The following is a 16,892-nucleotide window of genomic DNA, read 5'->3' on the forward strand; positions in this document are numbered from 1 at the left end:
TCTTCCAAAGCTGAGAACCTTCTCAGTTCCCAGGGCCTCTCATGCTCCTGCAGAGAAAGCTGTTGCAAATGCTGGTCCCCTTTCCTTGCAGGAAATCTCCATCAGAGGCCTGGCAGTGTGTACATCAAGTTGAGGACTGCTTCTCAGTGAGGCATTCTGTGTTTCTCTACAGCTGAATGACCTCTGCCACTTCACTGCTTTCTCTTGATGTGAACACATTCTGCATAGCATCTTTGCAGTCAGCTTTTAATTTACTGTTGCAAACAGCTTTGTCTCTTCAGCAGTCTGTGTTACTGTGCTGGTTTTATGTGTTCTGTGTAATTGGTGAATATTTTCAACTGCATCAACCCCAGCACGTCTTTCTGTAAGGTTCTGGGAGTGACCTCACCTTCATTCTGTGGGTGAGAACTGACTGTTTATTCCTGCATTTTGCTTTCTACCCTTTAATAAATAATTTGAGTGCATAAGAGGACCTGCAATGGAAGCTCAGTTCCCTAAAAAGCCTTTGTTGCAGGTTTTCTAAAAATCCTTGTAGACACTATTGGCTTCCTCATTCTTTTATGTTCACAGTTCACAGAAGGATTTGGGAAGCATCACTTCCTGGTGGAACAGCCATATCCAATCTTCAGCATTGAATTATTCATAAGTTTACTGATTTTATACTTGACAGTTTCTACCTACTTGCCAGTGTTGAGATCAGACAGAAGTGATAGCAGATTTCTAGGCATCAGTTTTCCCTTCACCCTTGCACTGTTCCTGAAATGGCTGTGGCTCTCAGGTGCAGATGACCTTCCTATGGCTGGGTCTGACTGGACCCTGAGTTTATAATTGATATGGTGAGCTTTAGAGAAATATTGTTAAAAGCCAATTAATTTGCTTATAAGTCTGTCACCCCATTGGAAAAAAACCCCTAATACTCTATGTTGAAAATAACATTGTGGCTGCTTTATATTACTAGAATAACTTTGAACAGAGGTGTTGTGCACACATGCCCTTCTTCTAATATGAAAGCAAGATACTGGAAGAATAGGATTATTAAATAAGGCTATAAAAGCTATGTCCTCGAGTGGCAGGGCAAAAAGCTGAAGAGCAGTTGCTTCATTCCCCACTGAAATGAGAGATGATCTGAGCTGTCAGATAAAAAGGAAAACCATTAAAAGCTCACTGCCTCGTTTTAACGGGTCTGTCAGCTTTAATTCTGTCTTTTAATCTCTCCTTCAGAACAGCAGGAAATCAGGAAAGATGGAAACTTTTTCAGTTGCAGAACATTTATGTGAGAAAGTATCTAAAAATAAACTTAAGGCTGACAATGGTGATAAGGAATGGAGAGAGTTCCAGATTCTAGATTGGAGATTTTGCTTGAGGACTTTGCTAGATTTGCACAGAGCAGACCTCTTCAGTGCTGTTCCTTGCACTCTTTCTGTTAAATACTATGTGAATTCTAGCTGTGTTTAGAGAGCTCACTCTCTGCCTTACAGTGTGTAGCAGAATAGTACTCTTGACCTACTTCCACACGTGCATATGTAGTTAACAGCTCCATGCTCTGGGGAATTGGAGCACTTGGCAGAAATAGTCCTCTCAACTGTTAGGAACAGTGCAGAATTTAACATGAGATATATTTTCTCTATTTTTTCTGATTAAAGTAACTCCTGTTCGACAAACAACTGCTGAGACTTTAATGGGAGAAGGGACGTATGTTGCAGGGAGTTCAATCAGGTTAGCTAGGGGAGTGTTCTTGCTGGGCAACCTGGACAAACAGACACAGAGCTTCCATGGCTTTCTGGCAACGGTTGAATTACTTTTCAGAAATTCAAAGTTGGTATAAGATTTCCAGTAAAGTAAGGCAATCATTTTTATCATGACATATTTTGTTACCAAATATCTCCTTCATTGGTCAAATTTGCATTTTTTGCCTAATCCCAGTCCTACTTGCTTGAAGATCTTACAGACAGGACCAGCACAGTAGCTGGTTTACTGTGAAGCAAAACACTGTTCCAGTGACTTTCTGTTCACTGGTGCCCCATTAGTAGAGGAAATAATAAACTGTGTTCTAGCAGAGCTAATACTGAATGGGCTCCAGTGTGAGGTTGTTTTTTTTGCTTGCTTTTCTGTGTTATTGAAATGTGAAAATGTCTTTGAGTTGCTTTTCTGTGACCAGTAGCTTCTCTACCACGATAAGCTGCAAATGATGGATTACACTTGGACTCATCCTTCAGCATGGCTGTACTAAACTGCCCTGTAAGCTGATTGTCTAATTTTCATCCTCTTTTTTACATTTTCGTTTCCATTTCATTACAGCATCTTTTTTTCAGATGATCACCTCTTTTAAGCATGCACATATTCTTCCTCATTTTTCAGCCCTTAGTATCTCCTCAGATTTACAAATGGGAAATGTCAGTGTTTGTGCACTTTGCTGTCATTGTTAGTCAGAGAGGTCTCTTTCTTTCCAATAGGACTTTATTTGCCAATTTTAGAATAAACGTAGGAGCATAAAAAGAATCAGCTAAGAATTAGTTTTCATCTATTTTTAGTGGTTTGTTTTCTTTGCTCTCGGGTTGAAGAGCAATTTTAGTAAATATTGTTGTCTTGTTTCATGCAAAGGTTTTGTAATGTTACCTTGTCTTCTGCCATTTACATATTAATAAGGTTCCTTCTCTGAGCATCAGAGCTCAGCAAGGAGGCGGCAGCACCGTCCCTGCATCTGGGGTTTCTGCTGAGACTGTGGTAGTGAAAAGGTCAGGATTGTGAATCTTGAATGCTGGAAAGAGAGTAAAGGCTTTAGTCTGTTCAGAGGCCTGTCAGAATACATGTGAAGATTTCTTCCTTCTCTCGGCCCTCGCAGGTCTGGAGGAGGCACATTGTGTAACACACACGTGCTTCTCATGGTGCTCAGTCAATGAGTAACTCATTTCTAAAAATAAAGTTTTCAGTTCACACAGAAATTCCTTGTATAATGGGATACATCCTAAGGTCGCAGGAATATTAGTACTTTCCCACTGTTAGCCTTAAAATACATTCAGGTGGAGAGTTTTAAATCATACTATCACTAAAATGATTCAACTACCAAGCATGTCATAAAGTACCTTGTTGTGTGAGAAGTCTACATGGAAGGATGGAGGTTTTCTTGAGGCACTCTGCTTCTCAGACACCATCTAAGTCTTCTCAGGCTGCTGAAGAGGACTTCAGCACAGAGCTGTGTCTGTATCAAACACTGAGTAGATTCCCTAGACCATTTCTATCATTCTGGTAGTGTCACAAAGGTGAGAGGAAATCAAGCTTGTAATTCTCCCCAGAAAAGCTTGCATTCCATTCCTGTTCAATTTTCCTGGGACACAGATGCTGGGTATCTCGTGTGGCTGTCAACAAGCATTGTGCCAGCCAGTCTGCTGCTGGTTTAGAGAAGTGAGTGTTTCCTGTGCCAGGAAACATGATTCCTGACAGGAGAGATACTGTTGTTGCAGATGAGAGGTGGAGATCTGTGAAGCCTCTGCTCACCCCTTCCCTGTGCATTGCCCTGAAGTGTGTGTGTGGGAATGGAAGCTCTGGAACTTCAGACTTTTTTGTGAGGCAGACACTAGAGAGCTGTTTTTCACAAGCTCTCTTTAGTTTCTAATATAATTGTTTCTACTGTCAGTTTCTACTGTCGTTGAGTTGCTACAGGAAAGGCAAATCTGCAATGTCATTGTAAGCTGATTATTTGCTAGTTAGCATTTTGCATCTGAGTGTTGAGCCTTCAGCAAATATAAGCACACATTTTCATGTTTATGAGGAAATAAAATTATGACAAACATTTTATTCTTTAATTTCAGATACACTCTCTACTCTTCCTTTATTAAAACTGCTGGGACTCATACACAGTAGGTGCAGAAATCCCAAATCTGAGGTTTTAAATTCAAGTCAGCAACCTTTCTGTTCATCTTTCAAATGCTCCCTACTAGAAGTTTTTCTGCCTACAGAAGATTCCAATCTTGGGAGATTTTCCATCATTAGTTACTGTAGAGAAGAGTTTCTCTCCCAACTCTGGATTCCCCGTTCCCTTTCCCAACGTGCAGGGACTTTATTAGAAGACTTTATTATTGCTTCTGAAGTACTCACTCTAATGAAGTTGGACTTAAAACTGCAGACTAGTTCTTCTTTTCAGAAGGTAGATAACTATTAAAAAGATGTTTTAATTCTATGAATGGCATCTTAATTGATTTAAAAGGAATGAATGTGGGCTTCAGGTGAGAATCTTCATTAAATCCCATTTATGAGATAGAGAATATTTAAAATCTCAGTTAACTGGAATATTGTGATTAGAGAGTCCCCAAGAGCTTAAGGAAATAATAACTTAAAAAGCTGCAACGTTATCACAGGTTGTCTTGGGGAAAATTTCATTCTCTTGAAATTACAGAGTTACAATGACTGCAGTGACAAGAGGGGATTTGGGATTTTGCATTGTTTTTGTATTTCAAGAGGAAAGAAAAAGTTAATGCTCCTCAGTCCCTTAAAAGGATAAATCTTCAATAATTTATCTTATATCTTTTATTAGTAGTACAATGTTAGGATGGTATCTGCAGGCAACATCCTTATTTGGAAGTTATTTTGGTTAATTACACCGTATTTCAGTTAAATCAAGTCCCATAGGTTACTTAGAACTAAAAAAAGTGAAATTGGAAATGTAATATGCATAAAGCTTCAAAAATCCCTTTGCTTTGGGCAAGTACAATGAAATCACGTAGAGTTTAGAGATCCTATTAAAAATAAATCTTTACTTGCCAGGATTATGATGCTTTGACTTAACAGCAGAATCTTTCTCCATTTGATCTAATTCTCATGCAGAACTGAAGTTAATATCTCAGTATCTGATAACAGCTGCTTGTGAAAATCAGGTTTTTTCTGGTGGAAATCAGTTTTAAAAAGCAAGCACATCAAGCAGTTGATTTTTTTTCATTTTTTTTCATAGATGATGTTTGTTTCAAAGATTTGTTATTGATTACATCCTTTTTTACTAGAGCCTTCAGACATTTTTCTCCTGTGTATCCTGTGTATATCTGTGTCCATCAATTAATTTGAAATTTTTTATTAAACAAAATTATCCTGTGCTTATTGATTTGTAGTTCTGTGCATCACCTCTTTTTACAGATGTTTCAAATTTGTCATCTTATTCTTTAATCAACCAACTCCCCCTCCAGCTTTTTGGACAAACACTGTCTGTTCTTAATAAACTATTAGTATTTTTATTCTTTTTAATTTATCTTCTCTTCTGATACTCAGTTGGAGACACATCCTTCAGCACATCCCGTGTTAGAAATGTTTCCAGCAGGATGACAACCCCTGTGATTCTTCTGTAATAAAATAGACACAGGGGAAGTTCACATGGATTTTCTGCTATAGTTTAAATACAACTTTTCATATATTTTCCAAGTTGAGTCCTTGCCTTCCTGCTCTGGATGTGTTTGAGACAGATTTATTACTAGTTTTAATGTGTTTGGGAAGTTGATTATGAGAACATTTCTTGGTCTTCCTACATATATTTATTTAACATGCAGAGTGAGGATTTTTTTGCAGCCTTTTCATTTCCCTCTTTTGCCACAATTATGACTTCTTTCACAAGCTGAGAAGGAGCTTCTTTTTATTTCTGATAACATTCTTGGCTTTTATATCTCTGTCAGTTTTTGAGGCAGTTTGGTTGTTCCCATGTGTTGGTTTCTCGATAGTTATTTTTAAACTTGTTTGGATTAATTTATTGCTGTTTTCAGCAAATCAGCTGTTGTGCTAATAATGCTTCTCATAAGAGAACCCCCAGGAGTTGATAATTTCCTGTTAATTTCTCAGCCTGGAATTTTATTATTATTTTTTTAGTAAGTGAAAGTGTTGCTATATAGTATAAAGAAATTATGAATCAGATATATTATTAGTAATTCTGCACATTTGTTTCTAAGCAGAATTGGTCTTTGAAAAGCAGAAATAATACATCTTTTAGCAGTGCTACAGAAATAAAATATTAGGCATCCATAAACTTATAAACTTTGGGAACAAATAGATAAAGGCTAGATGATTATAGTGATTAACCAGTGGATGATTCTAATTATTCATATGCAGTATTAATTTTCTGTTATTTCAGTGCTTAGTAGCTGCTTTTAAATTAACTTTTTTCAAGAGAGGATCCTTTTTTTCTAATTCAAATTTTTGAATCTGCTCTTGTACACTTCTGCAGTTATTGTTTATATTTTACTCTTGTGGCTAGAGCTGGTTTAAAGTAGTAAACAGATTATAATTGTTCATTAATTTTTTCTCAATACTTCATGTGACTAGTTTTGTATTTCCTTGACCACTCAAACTGGGCAGTGGATTGGAATTATTTTCACTCACCTTCTAACTAATCCTATCTGACATACTTCAAAAGAATGGTAAGCAATATAGACAAATGGCAAAATGCTTTAAGTCACAGTTCAGATTTTCACAAAGCTACAAGGATATGAGGAAATGTATGGAGCAGTTGGTTATACAAGGTGACCTTTAAAGCACCACGGAGGTTTTATTCTGTACAGAAATCTCTTCTGGAATCCTAACAGTACTCCTTGCAAATATTTCTTAGGTTTTTTTCCCTTCAGGATGAGAAAGGAAAGGCTTCAATCGTGTTTTGGCCTCTGTTTCAGTATTTCTTGCAGAAAATATTTACATTTATATTCATACTGGTGGCTGGAGAGGAGTCACATCTCAGTTTGAGTCACAAGCCATCTTACCATTTAAAGAGGCAGCTTTAACCACCTTTGCAATATGCTATGATAGACCTGGTGGGTTTGGTTCCAAGCATACCTGACTTTTTTTTTTTTCACAGTCTCCCTGTGCCTCCATTCACTGTATTTGCAATCTCAATTTCAGTCAAGACTTAAAAAAAGGAGATAAGCAGGGTGTTCAGGTTCTGAGCATTCTCACCTGTAGACAGTCTGGGGGGCCGTGAGGGGGCAAAGCAGAGTTTCTGATTCATGTGGCTTGTTCCTCCCCATAGCTCTGCCCTGGTGCTGTTGTTTTCTCTGGCTGTATCTTTGGTGCTTTGCTTGTTCTCTCAGGATGTCTCTGTGTCTGATGCCAATCCTGCTGCTGCTCCTGCTTTCTCAAGTTTCCTCAAATTCCTAATGTCCTCTGACATCTCATAAAAACAGGCTCTGTCTTCTTCTCTCAGAAGATTAAGGGGGAAAGAAAGGTTGGTTGTTTTAGTTTTGGTTTTGAGAGTAAGAAAAATATGGTATGTCAGTCATACCATAGGACAGTGAGTCTTGTTCATCTTTCAGTTTAACAAGGTCATGGAGAAACTGTTTCTGGTGAGGTTTTCAGGCTAGAGTTGTTCTCGGTGGTTTTCTAACAACCAGCATCAGGTCCTCTGCTTTCCTGGTGTCAGAACTTGTTTTCCCAGAAACAAACAAGCACTCCCCACAACACGAACTAACCTGGTTCCTACATCATATTTATGTTATATTGATGTAAAAGTGGTATCGTTATTGACCTCGGCAGAATTATCCTTGATTTTGGTGAAGGGAAATTGTGTCCAATGCTGCTCAAAAAATAGAAAGAATTTACAAACAGGTCATCTGTGGTAGGTGGAGGGTGACCAGTAGGGGTTTGAAGTGCCCTGAAAGCTGATGCAAGAATGGTTACAGTTTTGCTCCCTTTATTATTCTAGCCTTCCTAGTGTGACATACTGAATAGCTCATTGATTATAGCACAGTTGGATAATGTCTGTCTGCATTTTAAATACATACTGACTTTTATTTGTTCTAGGCATACTCTGTTTATGATGAAGACATTGGCTACTGCCAGGGACAGTCTTTCCTTGCAGCTGTGCTTCTACTTCATGTGAGTTAATTGCAAAATTAAAGCTTTGATATTTGAAACCAAAGCAGCTTTAAAATCAGTAGTACTGCAACATGCTATTTGACAGCTCTTTACTGTTGTTTATTTGTCTGTATTCATTTTCCTCTTGTTGGTTTTTGGCAAATAGTGACTAACAGCTTCCCTCTTTATGAATGGAGACTGCCTTTATCTAAGAGAAATCCATTAAATTATCAAGTACTTTTGTGTCAAAACCTGAAACTGATTTGTTACATATTAATATTTGCTTTTAATTTAATTGTCACGTAGATGAACTCCCTTTGTGTTTATGAGGAATTTCACTTTGGGAGATATTCTCAGAGTATCTAACCAGAGCAGGCAGTCTCATTAATTTTCATTCAGATTTTTTCTCCTAGGGACATTTTAGAATATCTTTTGAGTGAAAGCTGAATTTTAGCCTTGTTATTTTAGCCTGTAACCAGAACTGTACAGACTTTGATCTGTTGCTTCCTGCATAAGCATGTGCATGTATAGATAGATAAATACACAATTCTTATATTTGCATGATGCTTTAACTTTGATGTATCAGTGGAAATGCAGCAGATTCAAGTTCTGTGGATATTGCAAAGAATATCTGAATAAACCACCCAAAACCCAGCAGCAATTCTTACTCAGGCTCTTGCCTGTTTTCTTGGTCAGGCTTTAATGAATAAATTATTAATCATGGTTGAAATACATTTGAGGTTGTGGTTTTCAGTCAGCTGTTGGTGGGGTGTGTGTATGTTACATACACATTTCCTAAGCCAGCTAGAACTCAACTTCAGATAAATTTAAGTTGAAATTCCTAGTGAGATCTAGGACTCCTTGAAGACTTAAGGAGCATGATACATTGTGACAGTGTTACAGAGAAGCTTTAGGTTCCTTAAGGATAAACCTGAAGGAGACACATTATTCAATCCTGCATGTACTGCAGATAAACTCATCTAACAGTTATTTAGCAATAAACCTTTTACCCAAAGAAGGATTTTTAAGTTCCACTGGAAAAATAAGCCTATATCAATATCAGAATTGTTTAGAAATGAGTGGGTGTTAAATTCTTAACATTTGACTTGAGCTCCCCTCTCTTAGTTGTGTGCTGTCATTACAACAGAGAATCACCTGTGTGACATGTGTGTCTGAAGCCAGGAGGAGTTGCCCTGTACACAGGGAATACTAAATGGCATTTACACTCATTTTAATATGGCCTTTATAACATTTGCTTTCACAATAGGATATTAAACTGAAATGATCAGAGAAAGGGGGGAAGGGAAGCAGTCTCAATGAGCTCATGTAAGTTGGGACCTTCCCAGGATGTCCTCAAACTCTTGTTTTTCTCAAATTCTCCAGCTACTCTGTATGCTGTGAATGCTTGTAAGACCCTCTCTCTTCTACCTTTGCATGGATTTCTAGACCCTTTCCTTCCCCTCTTTTCTGGGACAGGATCTGCTTTCTCTTCAGTGTAGGTGTGTTTCAGGGATGGTTGAGCCTCCATCCTGGCTTTTTGTGATTTTGCTGCTTTGATTAAATTCCCATCAAAGGTGAACAGGCAACTTCTAATCACAGGGGGACAGTGTTGCCAACTCCAATCTTGTTACTGTAAGCCTCACAGTATTTGAATTTTTCTCTTGTTCTCCCTTTCTTGGAGTAATCACTATGTGAAAACCTAAAATTTCATTTTTAAAAATGGCAAATTTCTGGCTTTTGTGATTCCAAGAAAAAATGAGAAGAGGCAAATATCTAAATGCTAAAAATCAGAATGGAAGTACCAGAAATAAATAAGAAAGGAAACCTGGATTTGTGAGTTTGAATCCTTGGGGTTGGTAATACTGGAGAACTTCCACCCAAGAGGACTTGGTGGCCTCTGCCTGGAAATAACTTTGGCCTAGTGCTCACCTCTCTTCCTTCTCCCTGCCTTGGGGAGAAGCAATTATCAATGCATGTGTGTCTGATTGAGCATGCAAGGTAGGTGTGCTGGTGCATTCATGTCTGTCATTTTATTAGAAGCTATTGTTACCTTACCAAAAAAAGTAATAATGAAATTTGAGTTCATGTTACTTCAGAGCAGATGAAAAGCTTTTGGTCAAGATAAAACGATGGCTTCGCTTTAATTTGTCAGCAGCTTTTATCTGCTGTCAGTGGGGATCATCCCATCCAGATAGAATAAAGATCAAGTTATTTGAGATTCCTGAGAGCTTGTCCTAGGCAAATCTAGCCTGGGCAGGTAGGTAGCAGCTGATCTGTCAGTTCTTTATGCTAACTAGTTACTTTCATATTTGCTGTCTGAAAATGAAAATGGAAGTCTCTGCCCATAGCCCTGGAGACAGGCCATAATCACAGGCTGAACCATAAAAGATGAAACCCTGGAGATAAATATCAAGAGACTAAAATTCTCTTTAAAGAAAATACTGAGCTTTTATCTCTTGCTGGTATTTGATGAGGGGCTGACAAGAGGCTGAATGAGTGAATATACTAAGAGGCCGAGAGTTGTTATTCCTGATACTCAGTAATTTTTTTCATTTGTTACAATCTGGTGCCTACAAAAGAAAAGTTGCTTTTAAATGTGATTGAATACCTGATTTGGGGTCAGTGGTGACTCTCCTTGTGCCTGTCTTAGTACTGTGTTACCTGAAGGCAAGGGGGAGAGATGTCTTAGCAGTGGAGGTTGGATGACACAAGGCTTCCCACAAATCCAGTGTTCAGTAAGCTTAAGCCAACAAATGTAACTTCAGAGGGGTTCACACAGCTCGTCCTGTAGAGCTGTTTTCTAAAGCTCTGTTTGATGAGAAATGTTGGTCAAAGTGATATAGAGATTATGGAGATAAGGCTTCTGGAAAAGGCGTGATGTTAATAGATGGGATCATGCCTCCTGAGCTAACAGGTAGATTCTGAAAGCAAGGTTTGTTATTTTCTTATTCATTATGGGAAATCTGACTGAATTCAGAGTTTGGTGTCCTGGGGTTTAGATAAGAGTGGATAAGCGTTATTCTCACCAAGGGTTGGTTATACCATAGTTCTCCTGGATTTTTCCCTTTTAACCAAGTCTCTCTCAGTAGAATTCACTGTCATAAATAGTTGTCTTTTTCTTCTTTCTTTTTTTCCTTTTTTTTTTTGAAATTGTTGTTCTGTAGCTGAGAGCTGTGTGCTGTTCTTCTCATGTCTATTTCACAGAAGGAATACTGGTGACAGTGGTGCTGCTGTAGGGATGTGCACTTACATAAACCTATGATATGTTTCCAAAAAGGACTTTAATCAAGGAGAATAGTACCCATGGGATTTTAGTTGCTTAATTCTACATTCAGAGTGCTCTGCTGAAAATGTTAATGTATCCCTGGTTCTGAATTCATCATGTGTAAGGTTATTTCAGTGTATCTGTTTGTGTAAGGAATGTCCAGCCTCAGCTCAGGTTTTTAAATTATGTTTGTGTATTTTTCCACACAGATGCCAGAGGAGCAGGCATTCTGTGTGTTTGTGAAAATAATGTATGTCTATGGCTTGAGGGAACTCTACAGAAATAACTTTGAAGATCTCCATTGCAAATTTTTCCAGCTGGAGAAGTTAATGCAGGTAGGACCAGGGTAACAAATTCTTCTACTTTCATAAATAGAGAAAATGGCATTTATCTGTGAGGTGCGGCACAATAAAAACCCTCTGATTTTACAAGTGGGGTAGAACCAAAGCAGGGAAGTTTAATATCTGGATCCAAACATTGTGAATCAGGTTTATTTCTAATTTCTTTTTTCTTTCATATACCAATCTTGCAGCTCATCTTTGTATCCAAGCACAGTAGGTACAATTTAATTTTATTTCTCCTCTTTCTGTTTGCTTATTCTCTCTCTTCACTATTCCGTGATGTTGCTTAGAGAGAATGTCTCTGCTCTGTTAAGGCCAAAACATCTTTTGGATTGGCACCATCACTGTCCTACTTTCTGTGAATTATGCAGGTGGGTAAGAGGTCGTGCAAATCAGGAAATCCTGATGCTTATGAAATACAGATCAAGTAGAGGCAATTTGGTAGATTTTACTGTGTTTTCAGTATATTGCTCTCTTTTTCAGATGTAATTATTTCCAAGTCAGAGCAGTTTAACATAAATAAACAGCTGCAAGTTTTAAGCATTGTTGTTCTGACTAATAAAGAGCTATTAACAGTCCATTAAGCTTTGACCTGTGCCAACCAAAGCTGGTTGCTGGAGCCAGTTACCATAAGTGACCATAGATACCTCTGAGAGATATATTAACACTGAGCAAACCGGTTAATTTAGTTATCTGTTTTTTTCAGATGTCAAATTATGTGTATTTCCTACTTGATGGAGTAGAGTTGCATACTAATGAATTTGATACTTAACTTCAGCATATGGTCTTCTCTATTTATATATGCTATATATATAAAGATTTTTTGCTTTGTTCACTGAATATTAATACATCATCATATAATCATAGAATGGTTTGGGTTGAAAGGGACCTTGAAGATCATTTAGTGCCACCTCCCCTGCAGGGGCAGGGACACCTCCCACTAGATCAGGTTGGTCAGGGCCCCGTCGAACCTGACCCAAGGGATGGGGCTTCAAAAACTTACCTGGGCAACCTGTTCTAGTGTCTCACCACCTTCACATTAAAGAATTTCCTCTTAAATCTTCCCTCTTCCAGTTTTGATCCATTACCTCTTGTCCTCTCACTACAAGCCTTTGCGTTAAGTCCCTCCATAGTTTTCCTGTAGCCCCTTCAGGTGCTGGAAGGCCACTATAAGGTCTTCCTGGAGCCTTCTCTAGGCTGAACAGCCCCAGTTCTCTCAGCCTGTCTTCATAGGAGAGGTGCTTCAGCCCTCAGATCATCTTCGTGGCTTCCTCTGGACTTTCTTCAGGAGCTCAGTGTCCTTTTTATGTTGGGGGCTCCAGAACTGGACACAGTATTCCAGGTGGGGCCTCACGAGAGCTGAGTAAAGGAGCAGAATCACCTCCCTGGCCCTGCTGACCCCACTTCTTTTGATGCAGCCCCGGACACTGTTGGCTTTCTGGGCTCCCGTGCACATTCCTGGCTCCTGCTGAGCTTCTCATCCACCATTATCCCCGAATCCTTCTCCTCCAGACTGTTTTTTGATTGATTCTCTCCCCAGCCTGTGTTTGTGCTTGGGATTGTCCCGTCCCAGCTGCAGGGCCTTGCACTTGGCCTTGCTGAACTTCATGCAGTTTGCATGAGCCCAGTTCTCAAGCCTACCAGGGTCCCTCTGGATGGCCTCCCTTTCCCCCAGCCTGTCAACCTCACCACACACTTTGGTGTTGTCAGCAAACCTGCTGAGGGTGCACTCAGTGCCACTGCCCATGTTGCTGACAGAGATGTTAACAGCACTGGGCCCAGTACCCACTCTTGGGGAACACCCCTGGGTCAGTACTGGGACCAGTGCCTTCAGTGTACAGTAGAATAATCAGGGCTTATTTTGTGTTGCTGACATATGCTCCTAGTTTTGTGTTCTTTGTTCCTTTCAGTCTCTGCAAAGTGATCTCCTTGTTGCAGTATTCACTAGTTTTTAGAGCAGCAGCACGTTTAGCAAGACACAGTAAAGGAATAACTGAAGTGGACACTATGCATGACATGGATTTGACAAGCACTCTGCCTTTTGACTATGGAAGATCTTGTAATTTCTCAGTATAATCTCAGTACATTATCTGATACCATGGTAGAATCCACAGTGGATACTTTACTGAAAACTGTAACCATGGGCACTGAAATTCATGAACATATTTCCATTGCTCAAAAGAAGCTAGAATTTCAACTTTTTGTGGTTTTCAGTGTTTAGCAACCTGGTACTTACTGGCAGGATAGATGAAGAACTCGGGTTCATGAGTAATACTGAAGCTTTTTTTTTTCCTTTACTCTAGGAGCAGTTACCAGACCTGTACAGCCATTTCTCAGACCTCAATTTGGAAGCTCATATGTATGCATCCCAGTGGTTCCTCACTTTGTTTACTGCCAAGTTTCCACTCTGCATGGTCTTCCACATCATTGACTTACTACTTTGTGAGGTAAAAAGCAAGTTGGATAAGAAAGCTCTTTCACTCCACGAATTATTATTCTTCTTTTTTGTTGTTGTTTCATTTTGTTGGAGTCATTTGCTGTTGAGTTTCAAAATGTCTGTAAGTAAATTATGTAGAAACCATGGTTATATCCAAGAAATGATGCTCAGTGAAACACCAGTTCTGGTTTAGAATCAGAATTGTGCCTTGCCTCATTCTTTGCTGAGGGATCTAATTAAGAATATCTGATGCACACATCTGTTCTTCATTTAAATTGTTAAATAATTTATTCAAAGTTAGGAATTCTAATTTCTTGAAGATACCTAGTAGGAAAAAGCCTAGCAGGCTTCTAGAGGGAAGGCTCTCCAAATGGCCTGATTCAGAGTGCCCAGTGACAGGAAGGGTATTGCATCTTGTCTTGCTGACCTGATATTAAACAAACAGTGGCAAGTGCCAGACAGCACCACTGAATTAAGCTCTTTCCTTTTGTTTTTCACCAAACTCTTCCGACTCAGGAACAAGTTACTCCAGAGACAAAATGGTATCTTTCTGTATCTGCACTTCCTTTAAAAAAACCCAGACAGAAGAGATAGATAGTCTGGAATGTTTGTTTTGGTAAAATACTACAACTTCTTCTGTCACCGGGAAGTCAAGGCATACATGGAATTAAACCTGTTTGTGAACCTGCTATGGATTTCCTCTCTTGATTTACTTGGCTCACACACATAAAAAATATAAATAGACAAAATAATTGAGAATTTGAAATGCAAAGGCTGTAATGCTGTTGACTCTAGTTAATTCTGTTGATTTTTATTGGGAAGTGTTTTAGTTGTGAATTTTCAGGCTTGCTGCACATGCCTTGCATGATTGAATAGATCTCATCCCCCACTCATAACTCACTGTTTTGTTCCTCAGGAGTAGGGCTCCTTCTGCATATTAGTGGTCAGTTATCAGTAAGAGGTAGGTTAATACTGCCCAATATCCAAGAGAGTGCCAAAGGTAGTAGTGTTGAAGTGATCTCATATTTCCATATAAATATCTGAGCTCTGTTTCTTTCACAATGTCTTGGTTACCATAAGTAAGCACAGAAAAAATGCAGAAAGCTTGCTGTTTTCTCTGCTCTTTGTCCTCTTTGGTCATGCAGTAAATGAACACAATCCCTTGATCACTTTTGAACTGTTAGTGAGTTAATTTTTAGAACGATCTTCTGGTGTGGATTTGATCTTTCATTGTCAGTTCCATTTATTATTTTATTCTGATCTGGATGTAGAGCTGCACTCAGAAATCATCATTGTAAGAGGCCATTTGTCAAGAATTGTACAGAACATTATTTCACAGTGGTGATTGTTGTGATAGCAGCATAGTTACATCCTGTCTGAAGCTCCTGTGCTTTTTTTATTATATTAAGCTCCAGTATGTTGAGGAAGTCTTTTAGTTATGGTTAATATAGATTGAATATTTAGAATGAAAAAAGCAAAAAGAGCTTTTTAAACATTTGCATTCATCTCACATCTGGCAGTGTTTATCTCAGCATGTCTGAAGGAATTCCTCTGGGAAAGAAGGTGAATGGATCCAAGGAGAAAGTGAGAGAGTGCAAAGCTGGAGTCTGCTAGAGAAAAGGAAACCTGTTCGTGTTTGGGGAGGGTAATCACAGAAAGCTAAAGGAGCCACTTTTACAAAAACTAAAAGTAAATCAGAAATGGTAACAGAGTTTATTTCAAGTGAGCAAAGACGTACAGACATCTTGAGAAAGAGTGGGGCAGTGTGTAGGCAGCAGGGTAGACTATCAGAAAACTGCTCATAAGATTCATGAGTCAATCAGTCTGAAGTAACAGGCATGTCTGAGAATTTGTGGGAGGAGCACAGATTAAAATTACACTCAAATTAAAATCTAGTTGGCTCTCATCATAGATGGGAAGTAAAAATCTCAAGGCATCAGGCTGTAGACAATATTAATGGAGGACTTAGAATCATCCTGTGAAGCTCTCTGTGCCAACAGCCTCCAGAAGGAGTCACAGAGCAGTTAAAAAATAATTTTTGTCTGCATTAAATTGTTCTTTATCTCTGCAAAATAAATCATTCCTGTAATTCTAGCACCTGGAAGGAGAAAAACCAGTTTCAGCTGCTAACAATGGAACATGTTCTGTGAAAGAAAAAAATCCTCAAAAAATGGAGAAGCCTTTGAAATGAACTGTCATGTGTTTTTAAAAACAAGCTTCCAGCCTTCTTGTTCATTTGTCATAGATACAGATGAATTTTAAATAGCCTTCTACTTCCTTCCTGACTGTGCTTTCTCCACATCCCTGTCCTGTCTGTCATTGACAAATTGTTTGCATCCCACTCAACTCTTTTATGAAAATTAATGAAATTCTTTTTATGAAAAATACTAGGGGAAGAAACACAGTTAAAACCATTGCTGAATGGGTGCTGCCAACTAGTCATTCCAAGGGAGCTTCTCTGGTCCCATGAAAATATTTGAACTATGGATGAACCATTTGTATCCACCAGGAATTTTTGGATGGGATTTGGCTTTTTAGTTCTTGACTGTGTCTGCGAGAGGGAAATTGATCCTTAAAGTTCTTTCACTCTCAATCCAGAGAGGAAAAATATTGAAATTCTGTAGTTTTGCAGCTGGCCAGGGAGGCATGTTTCCTTCCCCTGCATGTCCATGGAATGGCAGCATCCTGGCTGGGAAGTGAAGCCCCTGGGCAGGAGCATGTCCAGGGATGCAGCAGCCTATGAAAATTCAGGTAAATTCAAGCTGAGAATTAAGTTTTATTGATAAATTTTTAAAATAGCATCAATGTGAACTTACATTGGAGGTCTTTTCATCATTCTCACATTAAATATTCCTTGATAGAAATTTAATTCATACAAATGTGGGATTTGCTCTGGCCTCTACATGGTCAAGTTCTTTTATCCTATTGTCTTCTTCTGACCTTTTTTTGGTTTTAAGCTGTCTTCAGGCTGCTGATTCAATGCCCAAATTTCCAGTGGCCTTAGAATATTGCCTCAGTAACTGTAGGACAG

At 38.8% G+C, this 16,892-nt stretch overlaps 1 protein-coding gene across 1 annotated transcript in view; it reads left to right on the forward strand.

The window, feature by feature from the left end:
* Positions 1-16,892, forward strand: part of RABGAP1L (RAB GTPase activating protein 1-like) — a 225,654-nt gene that overhangs the window by 115,612 nt on the left and 93,150 nt on the right. Inside the window, exons 14-16 of the mRNA XM_009994658.1 lie at positions 7,765-7,839; positions 11,293-11,418; positions 13,728-13,871. Coding sequence (XP_009992960.1) covers positions 7,765-7,839; positions 11,293-11,418; positions 13,728-13,871 — 345 coding nt within the window. The remainder of the gene's footprint in view (positions 1-7,764; positions 7,840-11,292; positions 11,419-13,727; positions 13,872-16,892) is intronic.

This window comes from Chaetura pelagica, unplaced genomic scaffold (assembly GCF_000747805.2).
Source record: "Chaetura pelagica isolate M959 unplaced genomic scaffold, ChaPel_1.0 scaffold363, whole genome shotgun sequence".
NCBI lineage: Eukaryota > Metazoa > Chordata > Aves > Apodiformes > Apodidae > Chaetura > Chaetura pelagica.